The sequence below is a fragment of the Geotrypetes seraphini genome, chromosome 4 (assembly GCF_902459505.1).
Source record: "Geotrypetes seraphini chromosome 4, aGeoSer1.1, whole genome shotgun sequence".
In the NCBI taxonomy this organism is placed as follows: Eukaryota; Metazoa; Chordata; class Amphibia; order Gymnophiona; family Dermophiidae; genus Geotrypetes; species Geotrypetes seraphini.
In genome coordinates this window covers 62113934-62129517 of record NC_047087.1, presented here as the reverse complement: position 1 = coordinate 62129517, position 15584 = coordinate 62113934, and the positions used below count along the sequence as shown (strand labels likewise).

At 38.6% G+C, this 15584-nt stretch overlaps 1 protein-coding gene across 1 annotated transcript in view; it reads right to left on the bottom strand.

The window, feature by feature from the left end:
* Positions 1-899: 899 nt before the first annotated feature.
* The window catches only part of IRX6 (iroquois homeobox 6), a 30515-nt gene continuing 15830 nt past the window's right edge, over positions 900-15584 (bottom strand). Inside the window, exons 2-8 of the mRNA XM_033942898.1 lie at positions 12286-12338; positions 5240-5509; positions 4700-4809; positions 3862-4172; positions 2579-3175; positions 2031-2144; positions 900-1186 (exon numbers count right to left, since the gene is read on the bottom strand). Of these exons, the coding sequence (XP_033798789.1) occupies positions 2032-2144; positions 2579-3175; positions 3862-4172; positions 4700-4809; positions 5240-5509; positions 12286-12338 (1454 nt within the window). The 3' untranslated portion in view covers positions 900-1186; position 2031. The remainder of the gene's footprint in view (positions 1187-2030; positions 2145-2578; positions 3176-3861; positions 4173-4699; positions 4810-5239; positions 5510-12285; positions 12339-15584) is intronic.

Genomic DNA, 15584 nt, shown 5'->3' with positions numbered 1-15584 from the left:
ACAAACATATAGAAGTCTGCACGATATTCCAAATTGATTTTTCTGATTTATAAGGACAGAATTCATCGGACTGTATTGACCACAGATGACTTAATGTAAATGCTGACCTCAGTGAACTTGGAAATAGCTAGGTTTGCGTTGAGCTGTAGATGACCTCTTAATTGCTGCCGTTATTAATTTAAAAAATTGCTGGTGCTTCTGAAAACCTGAAACAAAGAGACATCCTTTCTCATCTTTGCTTGGTTTATTAGAGCAAAATGTGTTTTGTGGTCATCTACATTAAACAGAAATAGCTCAGCACTGTAGTGCTGCGCTTTTAAGTAAATTAGGAGGCCCTTATAATAATGGCTAGCTTTGTCACTTTAGCTCAGTTTTTATACTTACATTAGAAGAGCAGAGAGTTTTCCCAAAAATTCAAGGGCATGATAAGGGATAAAACGTGCATGTTCTTGTTGTGTTAGGGGAACTGCAGTTGCCATTCTATCTGAACTTTAATTTATCCATGATGCGAGGGCTTTGTTTGCATTAGGAGATTTTAAAGACTATTAAACATGTTTTATGGAATGAGAAAAGCAAAAAAAAAATAAAACGCAGCAGTTTGCAGGATATTCTTAATGCTATTCCGTTCACCAGAACAATGTCATGTTTTTGCAAGCTTATTGTATGTGATAAAAATCCCAGGACTTAAGAAAAGACACAGAAACACCAAAAAAAAAGTTTTGTTTTGTTTTTTTTTTAAAAAAAGCAATGCAGACTTTTTCTCAACAGAATCAGCACCGACTTTTTTAACATGTTACCAAATGCTTGGACATTCAGAGAGCATGCGAGTGGAAGTTTTGTAACTATTAGAAGGGAAGAGAGAAAACTGATTTGTAAACGTGATGAAATTACAGTGACTCAGTGCATCCAACAAGTTATATGATTTAGCTCTTTCTATTCTTTTTTCTATCGGAGTAGGTAAGTGCAGGTTCCATTCCTGACCCGACTGCAATGTTTTCAGATCCAGGAGTGAAGCAGTGAGAGACAAAAGAGCCTTAATTTTAATGGTAAATAAGTTTTCTAGGCATGATAAAACACCACGCACAAGAAGGAAATCTAGTTTTTCCTTTATACGTAGAGTAGTACAGCATAGTCTTTAAAGCTTTATTTATAAGTCTCCAGAAGTTTAGAATATCTGGGCTTCATTCTGAAACAGAAAAATAAAATTAGAAATATGAAAATTATTACAGCATCAATATGTGATATTACTGAAAAAAACAAAACCTAACCAGCAACTACAGATATGGTCATGGTCACGCTGCAGCTTAAATTAATTAAGGTCTCCTTTTATGAAGCCGCGTTAGCGGCTTTATCGCACGCATATTTTTAGAGCGCGCTAACCCCCGCGCTAGCTGAAAAACTACTGCCTGCTCAAGAGGAGGCAGTAGTGGCTAGTGCGGCCGGCAAATTAGCGCGCGCTATTACACGCGTTAAACTGCTAACGCAGCTTCGCAAAAGGAGCCCTAAGTGTGAAGCTAATCTATGGGCTCCTTTTACAAAGGCGCGCTAGCGGTTTTAGTGCACGCTAAAATGCCGCGCACGCTAGCTGCTACCGCCTCCTTTTAAGCAGGTGGTAATTTTTCGGCTAGCGCACACTAAAAACGCTAGCGCACCTTTGTAAAAGGAGCCCTATATCCTGCTTTTTACAAATCAAAATAACTTTCATTATTCCTGATTATCTCGTATTGGGGGAGCGATTCATCATTTATAGCAAAATTATTTGTTCTCAAGACTTCAACCTTATATTTTCCTTTTCTTTCTCAAAGGTTCAGGAACTTCTTTAACCTTTCAACTGTTAAGAACTAACAGAAATTTTTGTGTGTATGCAGAAGAGGGAGAGGAAGGCAGAAGAAAAATCAAAGCACACATATACTCTCTCCCCTTATACATACACCCATGCACTGAAATAGTCTTCTGCCTCACATACCTTTATCGTGTTATTGACAAGTCTCTAATGTGCCTTATTATGCAGGACTGTAATATTCACCTACCTCACCTCTTCATCACTGGCCTAAAAGCAGTTCTCAGTTTGTCTGTATGTTGCACTAGACAAGCTTCATTGAGATCTATGGCTCCTTGGCAAGATTTCATATTTCTCGCAAACCCTGCATATAGACACAACCAATTTATAACAACTTTTGAATATTACAACAGTGATTGCTTTCTCGTTTCTGAACTAGTGTGCCTAAATAAATCACATACTTTCAGCTTCATAAGCCTCTTTGATTAGACAACAATACCCCCCCCTCCAGTACAGTATTTGACTATCATTTATAGAACCATATATCTGCGTTTAATCAATGAAATCACAGCTAGAACCAATAGAATTCACTGGCTGTATAGCCATAAGCATAGATTTTAAGTGGTTCCAGTAGCATGAGAAGTGTACAGTTTGCATTAAACATTGCATGTACTATTGCAAAAAAAATATGACATTAACAGAAAGAAGCTGTTGTTGGGTATTGAATATACATTACACTATTCAATTTTAGAGTGTTTTCCCCCATCAGCTTGAACAGAAACATGGAAGTCCAGGTACCTTCAACTCCAGAAGAATACTGGCAGGTCTCTCCCAATACAGGATGGGAAGCACAATTTAGCTGTAAAGACTGCAGGCGGAAACTTGAAGTTTTAAAAATCTTGGTAGAATGGGGTATCTCTTCAAACGCATTTTCATTGCTAGGCTGGGGTCTTACACTATGAAGGGGTCTCACCTCACTGCACTGTCCAGGAGCAGGCTGTCCTCCTCTAACAAGCAGGCAGTCGGGGCTAACTGTCCGCTGGTCGTCGTTCTGAGAGTTCACTATAACACTAGCACCTGCTGTATGAGCTAAAGACCAGATTCTGGGCTTTTCTGTTACCTGATAATTCTCTACTTGGTCAGAAGATTTAGGTCCTACAGGCTCTAGAAAGCCTGACACTGATGTTGCATTTGTTTTACGGTAAGAAAAGGTGTGAAAGTTGTTTGAAAAAGTCAGACTGCAGTCACTTTTCTCAGACTCAGCTAAGCCAGTGATACTTGAGGTTTCTCTTAAATCACTCTTCTGGTCACTATGAACTTTATCTGAACCATCATCATCTAAATCTTCTAGATCACTTAATCTTAGCTCCTTTTCTTCCTTGAAGGATTTCTGATCTAGATTAAAAAATATTAAAAAAAAATAACATACATTAGTGTACAATAACATTGATCATGCACCTTAGAGGATATTAGATTTTAAAAAATAGATAACCCATGTGATAACTTTCCACATTTCATGATTTTACCCCATCTTATGACTTCTCATATCATTGGAAACTTATAATGCTTTTAAAATTAAGACCGCAACAGAGGTTTCTATCGTGGCCCGGAATGCTAAATGCTCCAACGCTGCTCCAACGTTCATGGCATTTAGTGCTCCGGGTCAAGATAGAAACCTCTACCGCGGCTTAGGGCTCCTTTTACTAAGGTGCGCTAGCATTTTTAGCGCACGCAGCAGATTAGTGCATGCTAACCCCGTGCTACGTGGCTAGAATTAACGCCAGCTCAATGCTGGCATTAGCGTCTAGCACACGTGGCATTGTAGCGAGCGCTATTCTGCGCGTTAAAGCCCTAATGCAGCTTAGTAAAAGGAGCCCTTAGTAAAAGGGGGATACGTGACTATATTGTTTTCTCTAGACATAAAAGGGTACAAAAGAGTTCATCATTTTCTATAAATGCCTATATATTTATCTTTGGCTTTATTGAAATTTCTGAGCATTGCAGGCATGTAATTTAATCGCCGGGGCCTTGAAATTCATGATAGTTTTGAAAGTTTAACAACTTTGTAATAATCCTTTTACCTTTGTCATCATTGTCTATGCTGTAGTCATTGTCTTTTATTCTGTTTCCATCTTGTTTTCTCTCTTCTCCTGCTTTATTCTTTGGAGACCAAGTCATTTTGTTTTCTTTCTTAAGTCTCCTCCTTGCATTCGCAAACCAGGTGGACACTTGAGTAAGAGTCATTTTGGTAATTATGGCCAACATAATTTTTTCTCCCTTAGTAGGGTAAGGATTTTTCCTGTGTTCATATAACCAAGTCTTGAGGGTGCTAGTGGTCTCCCGAGTTGCATTTTTACGTCTGGTGGAACCACTGAAATCCATTGTACTATACCTTGCATTAAATAAGAAACATTATACAAAAAGCTTAGATGAACTGTCACTGAAAAGGCAAATCTCATTGTTTAAATATGCTGAAAATGCAATGCATTCAAAGCAATTGTATAAGTCTCTAAAAATTATTTTCTGGAATTTACTCTGTACATATAGATCATGGACACCGCCATCTGCAATCATAACAAAGAAAACTTTATAGCACTATAATGGACTTCTGAAAATGTGAATGGTAAACAGTTTGAGGCATTTATATAATTTTCAAGTGATTTCTATTGGGAGATATAGCATGACACAGAGCATCTATACATGTATATTCATGTTGCAAATGAATGTGAGTCTATTTTAAGCCAAATGATGACTGCCTGCTTCTATAAAGAGATAAAGAAAGATTCTTTCCCAAATAGCTGCTATTCATTGTGGAGTTCTCTGAATAGGACTTGTCACTTCAAAATTGCAGGGTTTGATGTCTGTTGCTGCATCGCAGAGGGATATCAGTGTTATACTAAACGATCAAAGTGGTTTTACCTGTCATACTGGTACTGCCCTAAGGAATGATCGTAGGGGTAGTAGGCGGCAGGCTGAGCAATTCCCGAGTGCAAACTGCTTGTGCCATCTTTAATTTCATACTGTGTGTTCTGCAAGGAAAGTAGCAAGAGCTTTACTTATGCATCTTTATATAATAAGATGGACATGATAAAGTCTTCCTGCATTCTGCATTCCTAAAGCCCTTCAACAGATGATCTCTATTCATTCCAGCGCTTTAAAACATTGTGGTCTACCTGTGACAGGTAACGGTATATTGTTACCGGTCATTCTTTTCCACCATACTTTGAAGGTGCAAGCTATAAGAAATCTTTATCATTCATAAAATCATTTCAAATATTATCAGTAATAAATGCTTGTGCCTTTTTATCCAATATCAATTTTTAAATCTTTCTAAAAAAATGCTAGGAAGTGTTGCAAGATGGGGCAACAGACCTTGTTCTTTAAGGATTGCTCCACAGACAGGAGACAAATATGGGATTAAGAAAGATTGAGACAATTGAAAACTAGATTTTTACTCACCAGTGCCGTGTATAGAGTGGATGGGTCTGTGTTGTAGGGAAGATAGCTGGCATAACTCTGACTGGCTGCGGCAGCAGCAGCAGCTGCTGCATAGGGAGAGCTGTACATGCCCAGTGCTGCATTGAGTTCAGTTCTAGTGCTAGCCAGCAGTGTGTTTTCATAAGACGAATAGCAAATAGCGGCAGCTTGAGTGGATCCAGAGGACGTATCTGACACAGATCTGGTCACAGATTCACAACAAGTCGTAGTGGGGTTTGGTGACACAAAAAACTACATAGAGATTTTAAAGTAATTACATTGCAAAAACAGCTAACTGATAACCAGAAAAAGGAATAGATATGACAATAAGTTCACATTTAAGGAAAAGAAAGGCATTCAAGTGCTGGGCAGAACTAAACTTCATACAGAGACTTTGGCTATAGTTAGAATCATTGTAAGCTGAATAATACTGAATCATAACAGGAGAGATTAAACTATGATGGCAGTATTACATATATATTTAATATTAGATCATTCATTTAATGGATCTGATGAACCAAAAAATAAAGCAGGTTTCTATAAAATCTCTCACTGTATCAATTATATTTTGATATAGATACAACAGCAATCTGCATCAGTAATAATATTTTACTTCACTAAAGATGCCAAATTATAGTTGAGGAAAAGTGGGTTGTCAGAAAATACACTTCAGAAAAGTGTCTTTGAAAGTCTTAGTGCTTAGAAAAGCAAAATGTAACAACAATTACTGGACTAACAAAACAGAGCTTGGCTAGGGAAAGAGTAAGGAAACTGTACTCTCAAAGATGGATTCAAACCTCAAAGAAAGAAAATGCTCCCTTGAAATTAAACATGAAAATATGGAGCTTAGATCAAGGTCACAGAAGAATTGCTAATTAACTAGAGGTTAAACCCTTGTATTTTACACTTGGCATTTAAACTATGACAACCCATTCATTTATGTGCCTTGCCAAAAGGAGATCTGGTCCTTGCTTACCATAACACAACAAACAATCCAGCACAAAGAAAGCATCCTATGGGTTCCTTTGAAAGGCAGAAAAGGCAGCCAGACTGGGGGGGGGGGGGGGGGGGGGGCTGAAAAAGGCAATGAGATTACCAAAGGTGAATGTTGCTCATCTCTCTTACCTGTGATGTGGTGCTGTAAGGATATCCAAACTGAGAAAAGGACATAGTTGTTGGTGAAAAGAAATTAAGGATCAGCTATATTCCCCCTCTGGTCGACTGTTACTACTGTATAAACCTGCTTCAGAATTCAGCTTCCTGTGCACATTTCCAGTATGGCCTTTTGCTCAATTATAGATGATTATATTTAAGAAGAGCGAAGCATGTCAAAAGGAAAAGTGTTACCCCGTTTCTAAAGGCTGAAAATCACACATACCAATTTTAGCAGAACAGGATTAAAAAAAATAAAAAAGGAGAGAAATAATCCCTGTAAGACTTTCAAGATAAGGAGACTGCTTGTTGTATTATTTGCTGCTCTATAGTTCTTTAGCATTCATCCATGGAAGAAAATCAAAGTGACGTCATAGAGTAATCCCGAAACGACAGGACAGCAAGGATATAATAATGCCTTTGCCAATCATATGATACCTCATCATCATTAATTAGGTACCAACCCCTTCGGCTATAGATTGGGGTGTTTGGAGACAACTGAGGAAGGAAAGACTAATTCAGAATCCTCAAAGGGCTGTATTTGATTATTAGGCTGTTGTCTTTATGGCCGAGGTTAAAACAATGTGTCTCTTGGGTCCTCTTCTGCTTTTCCTCCTGTCTCTTTGTGAATGTGTGCTAGAGAGAGAGAGAGAATGAATGGAGAGAGTTCAGCATGAATGTAGGACTAAGTCTGTTATGCAGTGGTATTAGGGTTTGGAGGAGAGAAGGACGTTTTACATCACCATAATGAAAAAAGTTGTGATTTTAATAAATGTTTAGATAGGACCCTAGCATTCCAAGCAGGATTCATGAATTCATGTTTGAATCTTTTTGTTTCTCCATTTCTTAATTACTATCAATTTCGAAAAGATCTTAAAACCCATTTATTTAAACAATATAATATACATTATTGATTTTCATATTATCATGTAATTATAATGTACTTTTTATCTGCATGTATTTTAGTTGATATCATGTTATCCTTATTCATTAGTTTTAATGCTTGTATTAGTTACTCTGATTTTATTGTTTATACTGTTATTATTATATTGTATGTTGAGTACCTAATTGTGTAAAGTGCTATGAACTGCTGGTTAGGTGGTATATAAAAATAAATAATAATAATAATTATTATTATTATATAGTAAAAGACCAAATGACAAATTGACACGTGATTATAATTGAATTCAGACAAACAGTATTCATTATTAAAAATTATAAAAAGACATAAAACTGTCATACTCATAATGAGTTGTTTCTGCTTCCTTTTTAAATAATTGACTATGGGCTCCTTTTACTAAGGTGCGCTAGCGTTTTTAGTGCACGCGTTTTTAGTGCACATGCTACACCGCGCGCTATGCGTCTAGAACTGATGCCAGCTCAATGCTGGCATTAAGGTCTAGCGCGCGCGGTAAAACCCTAGTGCACCTTAGTAAAAGGAGCCCTATGTACATCCACACCCTCTAGTAAGAAATCACAAAATATATTACCTATGCTTGTTCTTTCTTTCCCTTTTTTCGTCTTACAGTGTTGCAAAGTTTGAATTCCCTTGGTTACATTTAGTGGGTTTTATATCCACTGCTTCTCAGAAATAATTTGAGTTGTTTCATAAAATGGTTGCAAAACAGTGCAGGTCTCTGCAACCTTTGACGTGCATCAGAGCAAACACCTCAAAAGAACCTGAAACAAGTGTCGAGTGTATCTTAGGATATTGGATGTTAGATATGATTGTCAAAAGCATTATTATATCCTTGCTGTCCTGTCATTTCGGGGTTACTCTATGAGTTTGATATTCTTCCATGCTAAAGGGCTATAGAACACAAGCAGCACTCCAGGAGCAGAACAATGTTGCTTAATCCTGCCCCACCCCTTCCCATGCAGCATGATGCACCGCTGCAGTCACCTGAAATCTACACTTGGCCACTACATGTCTGCACAACAGCTGGACTGTGAGCCTCCTTTACAAACTGTGTGTCAGCTATGATGGTAGAACCTGGACAGAGCTCCAACAGCACAAATCTAGACTCTCAATGCAAGACACCAAGTTGACAGTTTTAGGTGGTAATAGATGCAGCCAAGCAGGCATGACATGCCACACAACCAGCAATTAAGCTTACATTCAGATCCTCATCCTTAAGATTCCCCAGTAACAGTTACCACTATGTATGACCACTATATATGACATTCCAGAAGTCATACATAGTGATGGCAATAGCCAGAGCCACACATGCATTGGGACTCCTGTTTTGAAACCTCTCGATGATCCTGTTATATGCAGAGGATATCATTGACATCAAGAATATGATATGAAAGATTATCAATGGGAACCCCAAGATTGGTGGGGATGCTTCAGAGACTGGTGCTCAGACTACTCTTCTTTCCTGCAGGGTGCACCATTCACTCAAGACACACCCGGTGACATGACAGAGCCCACCTTGCTCAGTTTTTCTTTCCACAGGTAATGCCGATCATATGGGCAAAAAGAAGGTCACTGTTTTTCACCTATCTTTTACTGTCTCTTCCCCAACATTCTTCCAACAGTTTAAAGATGTCAAAATACCCTTCTTGAGATCTTTCTTCCATAATGACATGAGGCACTTCCAAAGTTCAGCAGCTGTTGAGCTGTGGGAGCAAGCCTGTACTGCCTGTTGCCCTGCAGTCTCTTGCTCTGCTAGGGAGCAAAGGAGGAGGATGAAGAGGAGGACAAATTGCTGCTACTAGAAGAGGAAGCTCTCTCGCTTCTCTTATGCTTCTTACCTTTCTTGACTTTCTTATCATCAGCTCCTCTGACTTCTGTTTGCTCAGTGCTTGGGGGAACTTGTATCACAGTGGTAGACAGGAAAGGAATCTTGTTCATTTCTGCTAGGCTCTGTTGTGCTTGGTGAGGCTGTGATTGAGTGGTATCCTAGTTCTGAGTAGGAGCCCTACCCTCAAGGAAGGCTGAGAGACTGCAGGGTAATTCTCTACAGAATGATGGGCTCTATCATGTCATCAGGTATGTCTCAGGTAAACTGTGCTCTCTGTAAGGAAGAGATGAGTAGCTTGAAGAACAGTCTCTGAAGCTTCCTCACCAGTCAATAACCTCTCGTAGTATACTAGTGATTCCAGCACTATCCCTTCAAGACTCTTAAATCCAAATTTCTAAGCTGCTTAAGTTTTCAAGTTTTTTTTCAAGTTTCAAGTTTTATTAGGATTTTATATACCGCCTATCAAGGTTATCTAAGCGGTTTTACAATCAAGGTACTCAAGTATTTTCCCTATCTGTCCTGGTGGGCTCACAATCTATCTAACGTACCTGGGGCTATGGGCTTATGTATTTTTCATCTTTTCCACCTTCATACTTTAAGTATTACATACAATATTTTGTCTTAAGACCTCAGAACCACCACTCCTCCTTTACTAAGACAATTAAAAACATAAAAATTAAAGGGTTATACTAACTGCATAAAATTGCACAAATGGTTAAAAAGTAGCCTAGACCGGTGACGAGTTACCACATGAATCTCCCCGGGAAATAACACCTAGAGTGGGATGGAGGAGTGGTGGTTCTGAGGTCTTAAGGAAAAATATTATATGTAATACTTAAAGTATGAAGGTGGAAAAGATGAAAAATACATAAACACCTTAGAAATTTGGATTTAAGAGTCTTGTGGCTTTCTAAGGTGATAATATGAGCCATTGACGACTGGTTGGAGCACAATCCTTTCAGCATATCAGGATAGTCACATGGTTCCAAAATGGGGTCCCAATGCTTGTGTGGTTCTGGTAAGATAATGGACTTATAAAATGTCATGCAGAGTAGCATGGGCTATAGTAACTGTCACTGAGGGACCTCGGAGGTGAGGATCTGGATATGTAGCTCAGTGCCAGCATCTATTAGATTTAGAACTATCCAACCATTGCAATCTAACCGGGGTCCAAAAAGATCTATGCAATAAGAAAAACCAAGTCTGTCTCATAGATGCTGATCTATGCTGTTATCTTGACATAGGGACATTGGATCATTTACTATACTATTGTCCCTTGATACTCAACTTCTGGAAATCCATCTGGGGTCAAATTATTATGATATTGGAAGTCCCTTTATCTCTTTCATATGATATAATATTATTTGGAACAATATTTTTAACCAAAAAACCTATAAGTGCAAATCAGAATAAATCACTCCTCATCATGACAAGAGTGGCCATACAGATGATAATAAAAAATTGGGATAACTTGAATTATAGTTTTTGGTGGGAGTCCGTATGTCAAGTTTATAAGTTTGAAAACATTTTTTCCATGCAGAGGAGTCATCATAATAAATTTAAGGAAATTTGGGGCCCATTAACAAAATATTGCAAATTATGATATATTAATATTAATTCCCTTTGATTTTTGAAAGATTGCACATCCAGGAAGGGGGAGGGGGGATGTGGAGTTTAACAACTTTATAGTATGTGATTGGAATAGAATGCATTTTGTTATATTACTTTTGTTCACTTGTTTGCACTATATATTTGATTTAAAAATGAATAAAGAATTTAAAAAAAATGAAATAAAATAAATCCAACAATCAAACGCAAAAAAAAAAGATATTTAGCTCAGTTACTAGTTGTGCCCATCCTGGGTGTATACTCGTCTGTGACACATTGAACTTGCTTGACTGTGTTCTTTATTGACTCGCTGGTGGTGTTCTATGCAAGTTCTACTATCATAACTGACTCTGCTAGCATGAGAAGTAGTTTCACTGTCCAGCTGCTGTGCGTACATGTGGTGACTAGCTTTAGATTCAGGTGATTGCAATGCTGCATCATGCTGCACAAGGGTGCAACATTATTTTACTCCTGGGGTGCTACTTTTGCCTGGTTATGTGGGCGCTCTGAGAACAAAATGGCTCATGGGAGAGGCAGGTCTGCTGAATTGATATAATGTTCAGGTGGTCTCTGAAACCTCTTAGAGGATCTAGAAACAGGCACAGGAAGAGCAACTGTAAGGTCCACAGCAGGAAAAGATAGAGGTGTATTCAATTCTGAGATGGTCTCAACTGATTCAACAACTGCAACTTCAGGAAGAGGTTGAGATGATTTTTCTACTGCAGCCTAAATGGTATCTGTGCTGTTGCATACTTGTGCTGTGCAATTTCTTCCCCATGGCATTGTAAACCAAGTTGTGATATGCTGACCCAGCGAGGTGAATGTCTGTCTGAATGGTAGTCAAACTGACAACTTCACAAATTGAAGTCCACAAACATTCTTCTGTACCACTGCCCAATGTGGCTTTCTTGAGTACCACAAATCCAATGAAAAACAAAAAACAATAGAGGATTACACAGGAAAGGGCACAAAGGAACTGCAACCCTTCCTTATTTTCAATTCCATGGGCTAGCCACTGAATCTGCTCAACCAGGAACCCCCAACAAATCAGAAGGCACGCTGGTACCGCACAGTCATCTACACATCACTACAATATAATCATGCTGGAAAGGAGGAAGAGGGGGTGGATCAGAGGGCATTTACTCATAACCCAACACCGTGTTAACTTGTGCTGCCTACCATAAGGACCATAGCTCTCTCCTTAAACATGAAAATCTGAAGCTTACATCAAGGTCATTGAATCATTGCAAGGTCACAGAAGCATTGCTAAAGATCTGGAAGTTAAATCCTTGTGTTTTACACTTGGCATTTAAACTATGGCAACCCATTCATTTATATGCCTTGCTAAAAGGCGATTTGGTCTTTGCTTATCATAATGCAACAAACAATCCAGCACAAAGAAAGCATCCTATGGGTTCTTTTGAAAGGCAGAAAAGGCAGCCAGACTTGGGGGGGGGGGGGGGGGGGGGGCTGAAAAAGGCAATGAGATTACCAAAGGTGAATGTTGCTCATCTCTCTTACCTGTGATGTGATGCTGTAAGGATATCCAAACTGAGAAAAGGACATAGCTGATCCTTAATTTCTTTTCATTAACAACTATATTCCCCTTCTGGTCAATTGTTACTATAAATCTCTTCAGCTGCAGCTTCAGACATATATTTCCAGTATGGTCTTTTACTCAGTTATAGATGATTGTGATTAAGAAGAGCAAAGCATATCAATAGGAGGAGTTACCCCATTCCTAAAGACTGAAAATCACAGATAGCAATTTTAGCAGAGCAAGATTTTTTTTTTTTTAAGGAGAAAAATAATCCCTGTAAGACTTTCAAGGTATGGAGACTTCTTGTATTATTTGCTGCTCTATAGTTCTTTAGCATTCATTCATGGAAGAAAATCAAAGTGATGTCATAGAGTAATCTTGAAACGACAGGACAGCAAAGGATATAGGAATGTTTTTTGCCAATCATATCTAACATCCAATATCCTAAGATACACTCGACACTTGTTTCAGGTTCTTTTGATGTGTTGCTCTGATGTGCGTCAAAGGTTGCAAAGACCTGCACTGTTTTGCAGCCATTTTATGATACAACTCAGATTAGTTCTGAGAAGTAGTGGATATAAAACCCACTAAATGTAACCTAGGGAATTCAAACTTTTCAACACTTCAAGACAAACAAAAAGGGAAAAGAAAGAACAAGCTTAGATAATATATGTTGTGATTTCTTACCAGAGGCTGTGCATAAATATAGACAATTATTTAAAAAGGAAGCAGAAACAACTCATCATGAGTATGACAGTTTTAAGTCTTTTTATAGTTATTAATAATGAATACTGCTTGTCCGAATTCAATTATAATCATGTGTCAATTTATTTGGCCTTTTTCTATAAGCTTTAAGAACTATAACCTTATTTTATCAAGCTGTGCTAGAGGTTTTTACATGGGCCAGCAAGATAAGTGCTCCAATGATCATAGGGATTCTATGAGCATCAGAGCATTTACTGCATTGGCCTACACTAAAATCCTCTAATGCAGCTTGATAAAAGGGGGCCACATTTTATTTACTAATATCACAACTTTTTCATTATGTAAAATGTCCTTCGCTTCTCCAAACCCTAACACCACTGCATAAAAGATTTACTCCCACATCCATGCTGAACTTCCTCTGTTCATTCATTCTCTCTCTCTCTCTCTAGCACACATTCACAAAGAGACAGGAGGAAAAGCAGAAGAGGACCCAAGAGACACATTGTTTTAACCTCGGCCATAAAGACAACAGTCTAATAATCAAATACGGCCCTTTGAGAGTTCTGAATTAGTCTTTCCTTCCTCAGTTGTCTTCCAAACATTCGGATCTATGGCCGAAGGGGTTGGTACCTAATTAATGATGATGAGGTATCCATTTTTCTCTATTAGACCTAGAAATGGCCCCAGCAGTACTGCTTGGATGCCTTGAAAGGCTTTGACAGGTCAATGGAGGTGTGATTGATGGCTGCCTGGAGACCAGTGTGCCATTACCATTGCTGGGTAATTGTATCAATTAACAAATGGAAATGCCCTTGTTTAACCAGCAACTAACACTGAGCAAATTTGCCTTTGAGGTGAGATCTCGTGGAAAAGGATACTTTAAAGTCTCAACACCTAGGAGCCTCTGTTTCCTAGGCTTGTTAGGTAAAAGAAATCAATGAATGTGAAGGAAGTGTAAATACAGTGCACAAGAGACAAGATATTTAATGTTCACAGATTTGAAATTTTGTGCCCTTGCTATTGGGCACCCTAAGACTCACTACAGTAATATCGTATTGTTTAATTAAATAAAAGGTCTAGACGGTTATAAATCCTAGTAAACATGATGACTTATGTACTATGCTATATATTATAGCCATACAATAACTTGTAAATGCATGCCATATAAAACAAACTACTTTTGGTTTGAATTGTATTATTGAACTGTAAATCACATGCATTGTTTTTTAAAACTATACAACCCTCCCCCCCCCTTTAATCAAGTTGTGCTGCCCAGCAGCATGAGCTAAATGCCGAGCCACGCATAGGAATGGAATTGGCGGCTCGGCATTTAGCTCGCACTGCTTGGCAACGCAGCTTGATAAAAGGGGAGATAGTTCTTATGTGTGTATAACAAGACACTTTTAGTAATCTTTGCTGTTTATTAAATCTGAATGACTCAAGATGAAACGCACATCTGCAATAAGGCTATCTCTTCCTCTCAGTCCTTTCATTAAAACCCTGAACTGTCCAACAGATTGAGATGTGATTGCTCTGATTTTCTAAGAGTGGCGCTAAAGAGCCACAAGTGAAGAGATAGAGATGCGATGTGGAAAGAAAAAAAAAAACCAAAACCCAAACAGACCAAAACACAAGATCAGGATGATGAAATATAACGCAGAAAACAAAAGAAACAGTAAATAGAGTTAACCTGTTTCTGAATGGAATGAAAAGTACAATAAACACTTTCTGCTTGCTGCACATTTAAGGCCTACCCATAAAGCTTTACAAAGCCCATGCCACAAAAATCAAATACTCCTCATGTTCCCCTCCTTTCTGCTGCCATTCTGAACAGAATGGTGAAAATAACCCTTACATTTCTAAAAAAACATATACTTTTGATATGTTTTTGTAAGATTTATTCAAGTGAGAATAGCAAATAGCAAAAATAACATAGCAAAAATCACATAGCAAAAATAAACTAGCGCAACCCTGTTTTATATGGTAATTCAAGAGTGGGAAAATTCTGTGACACATGTAAGAACATGAGTTGTCATCTCCGGATCAGACCCTGGGTCCATCAAGTCGGGTGATCCGCACATGCGGAGGCCCTGCCAGGTGTGCCCTAGCATAAATTAAGTCCCCATGTCACTGTATGCTTTCCAAGGGAGATGTGCACCTAATATACCCTTACCCGTGTCACTCTATGCCACTCCTAAGGAGATGTGCATCTAGTTTACCCTTAAATCCTAGAACGGTGGATTCAGCAATTACTTCCTCCGGGAGAGCATTCCAGGCGTCCAACACTCGCTGTGTGAAACAGAACTTCCTGATATTCGGCCTGGACCTGTCCCCCCTCAGCTTCAGCCTCTTGTCCGTGTCACATTGGACATTGTAAATAGCTGCTTTCCCTGCTCTATTATGTCGAATCCTTTCAGTATTTTGAAAGTCTCGATCAGATCCCCTCGCAGTTTTACCTTTTAAAAATGAAGGGTCTGATCTTCAGCCAATGGCAGGCAGCACTTCTGCCTGCTGCCAGTGTTCATCCTGGATATTCAATGCTGGGCCATTTCCAGCCAAAGACACTGAATATCCA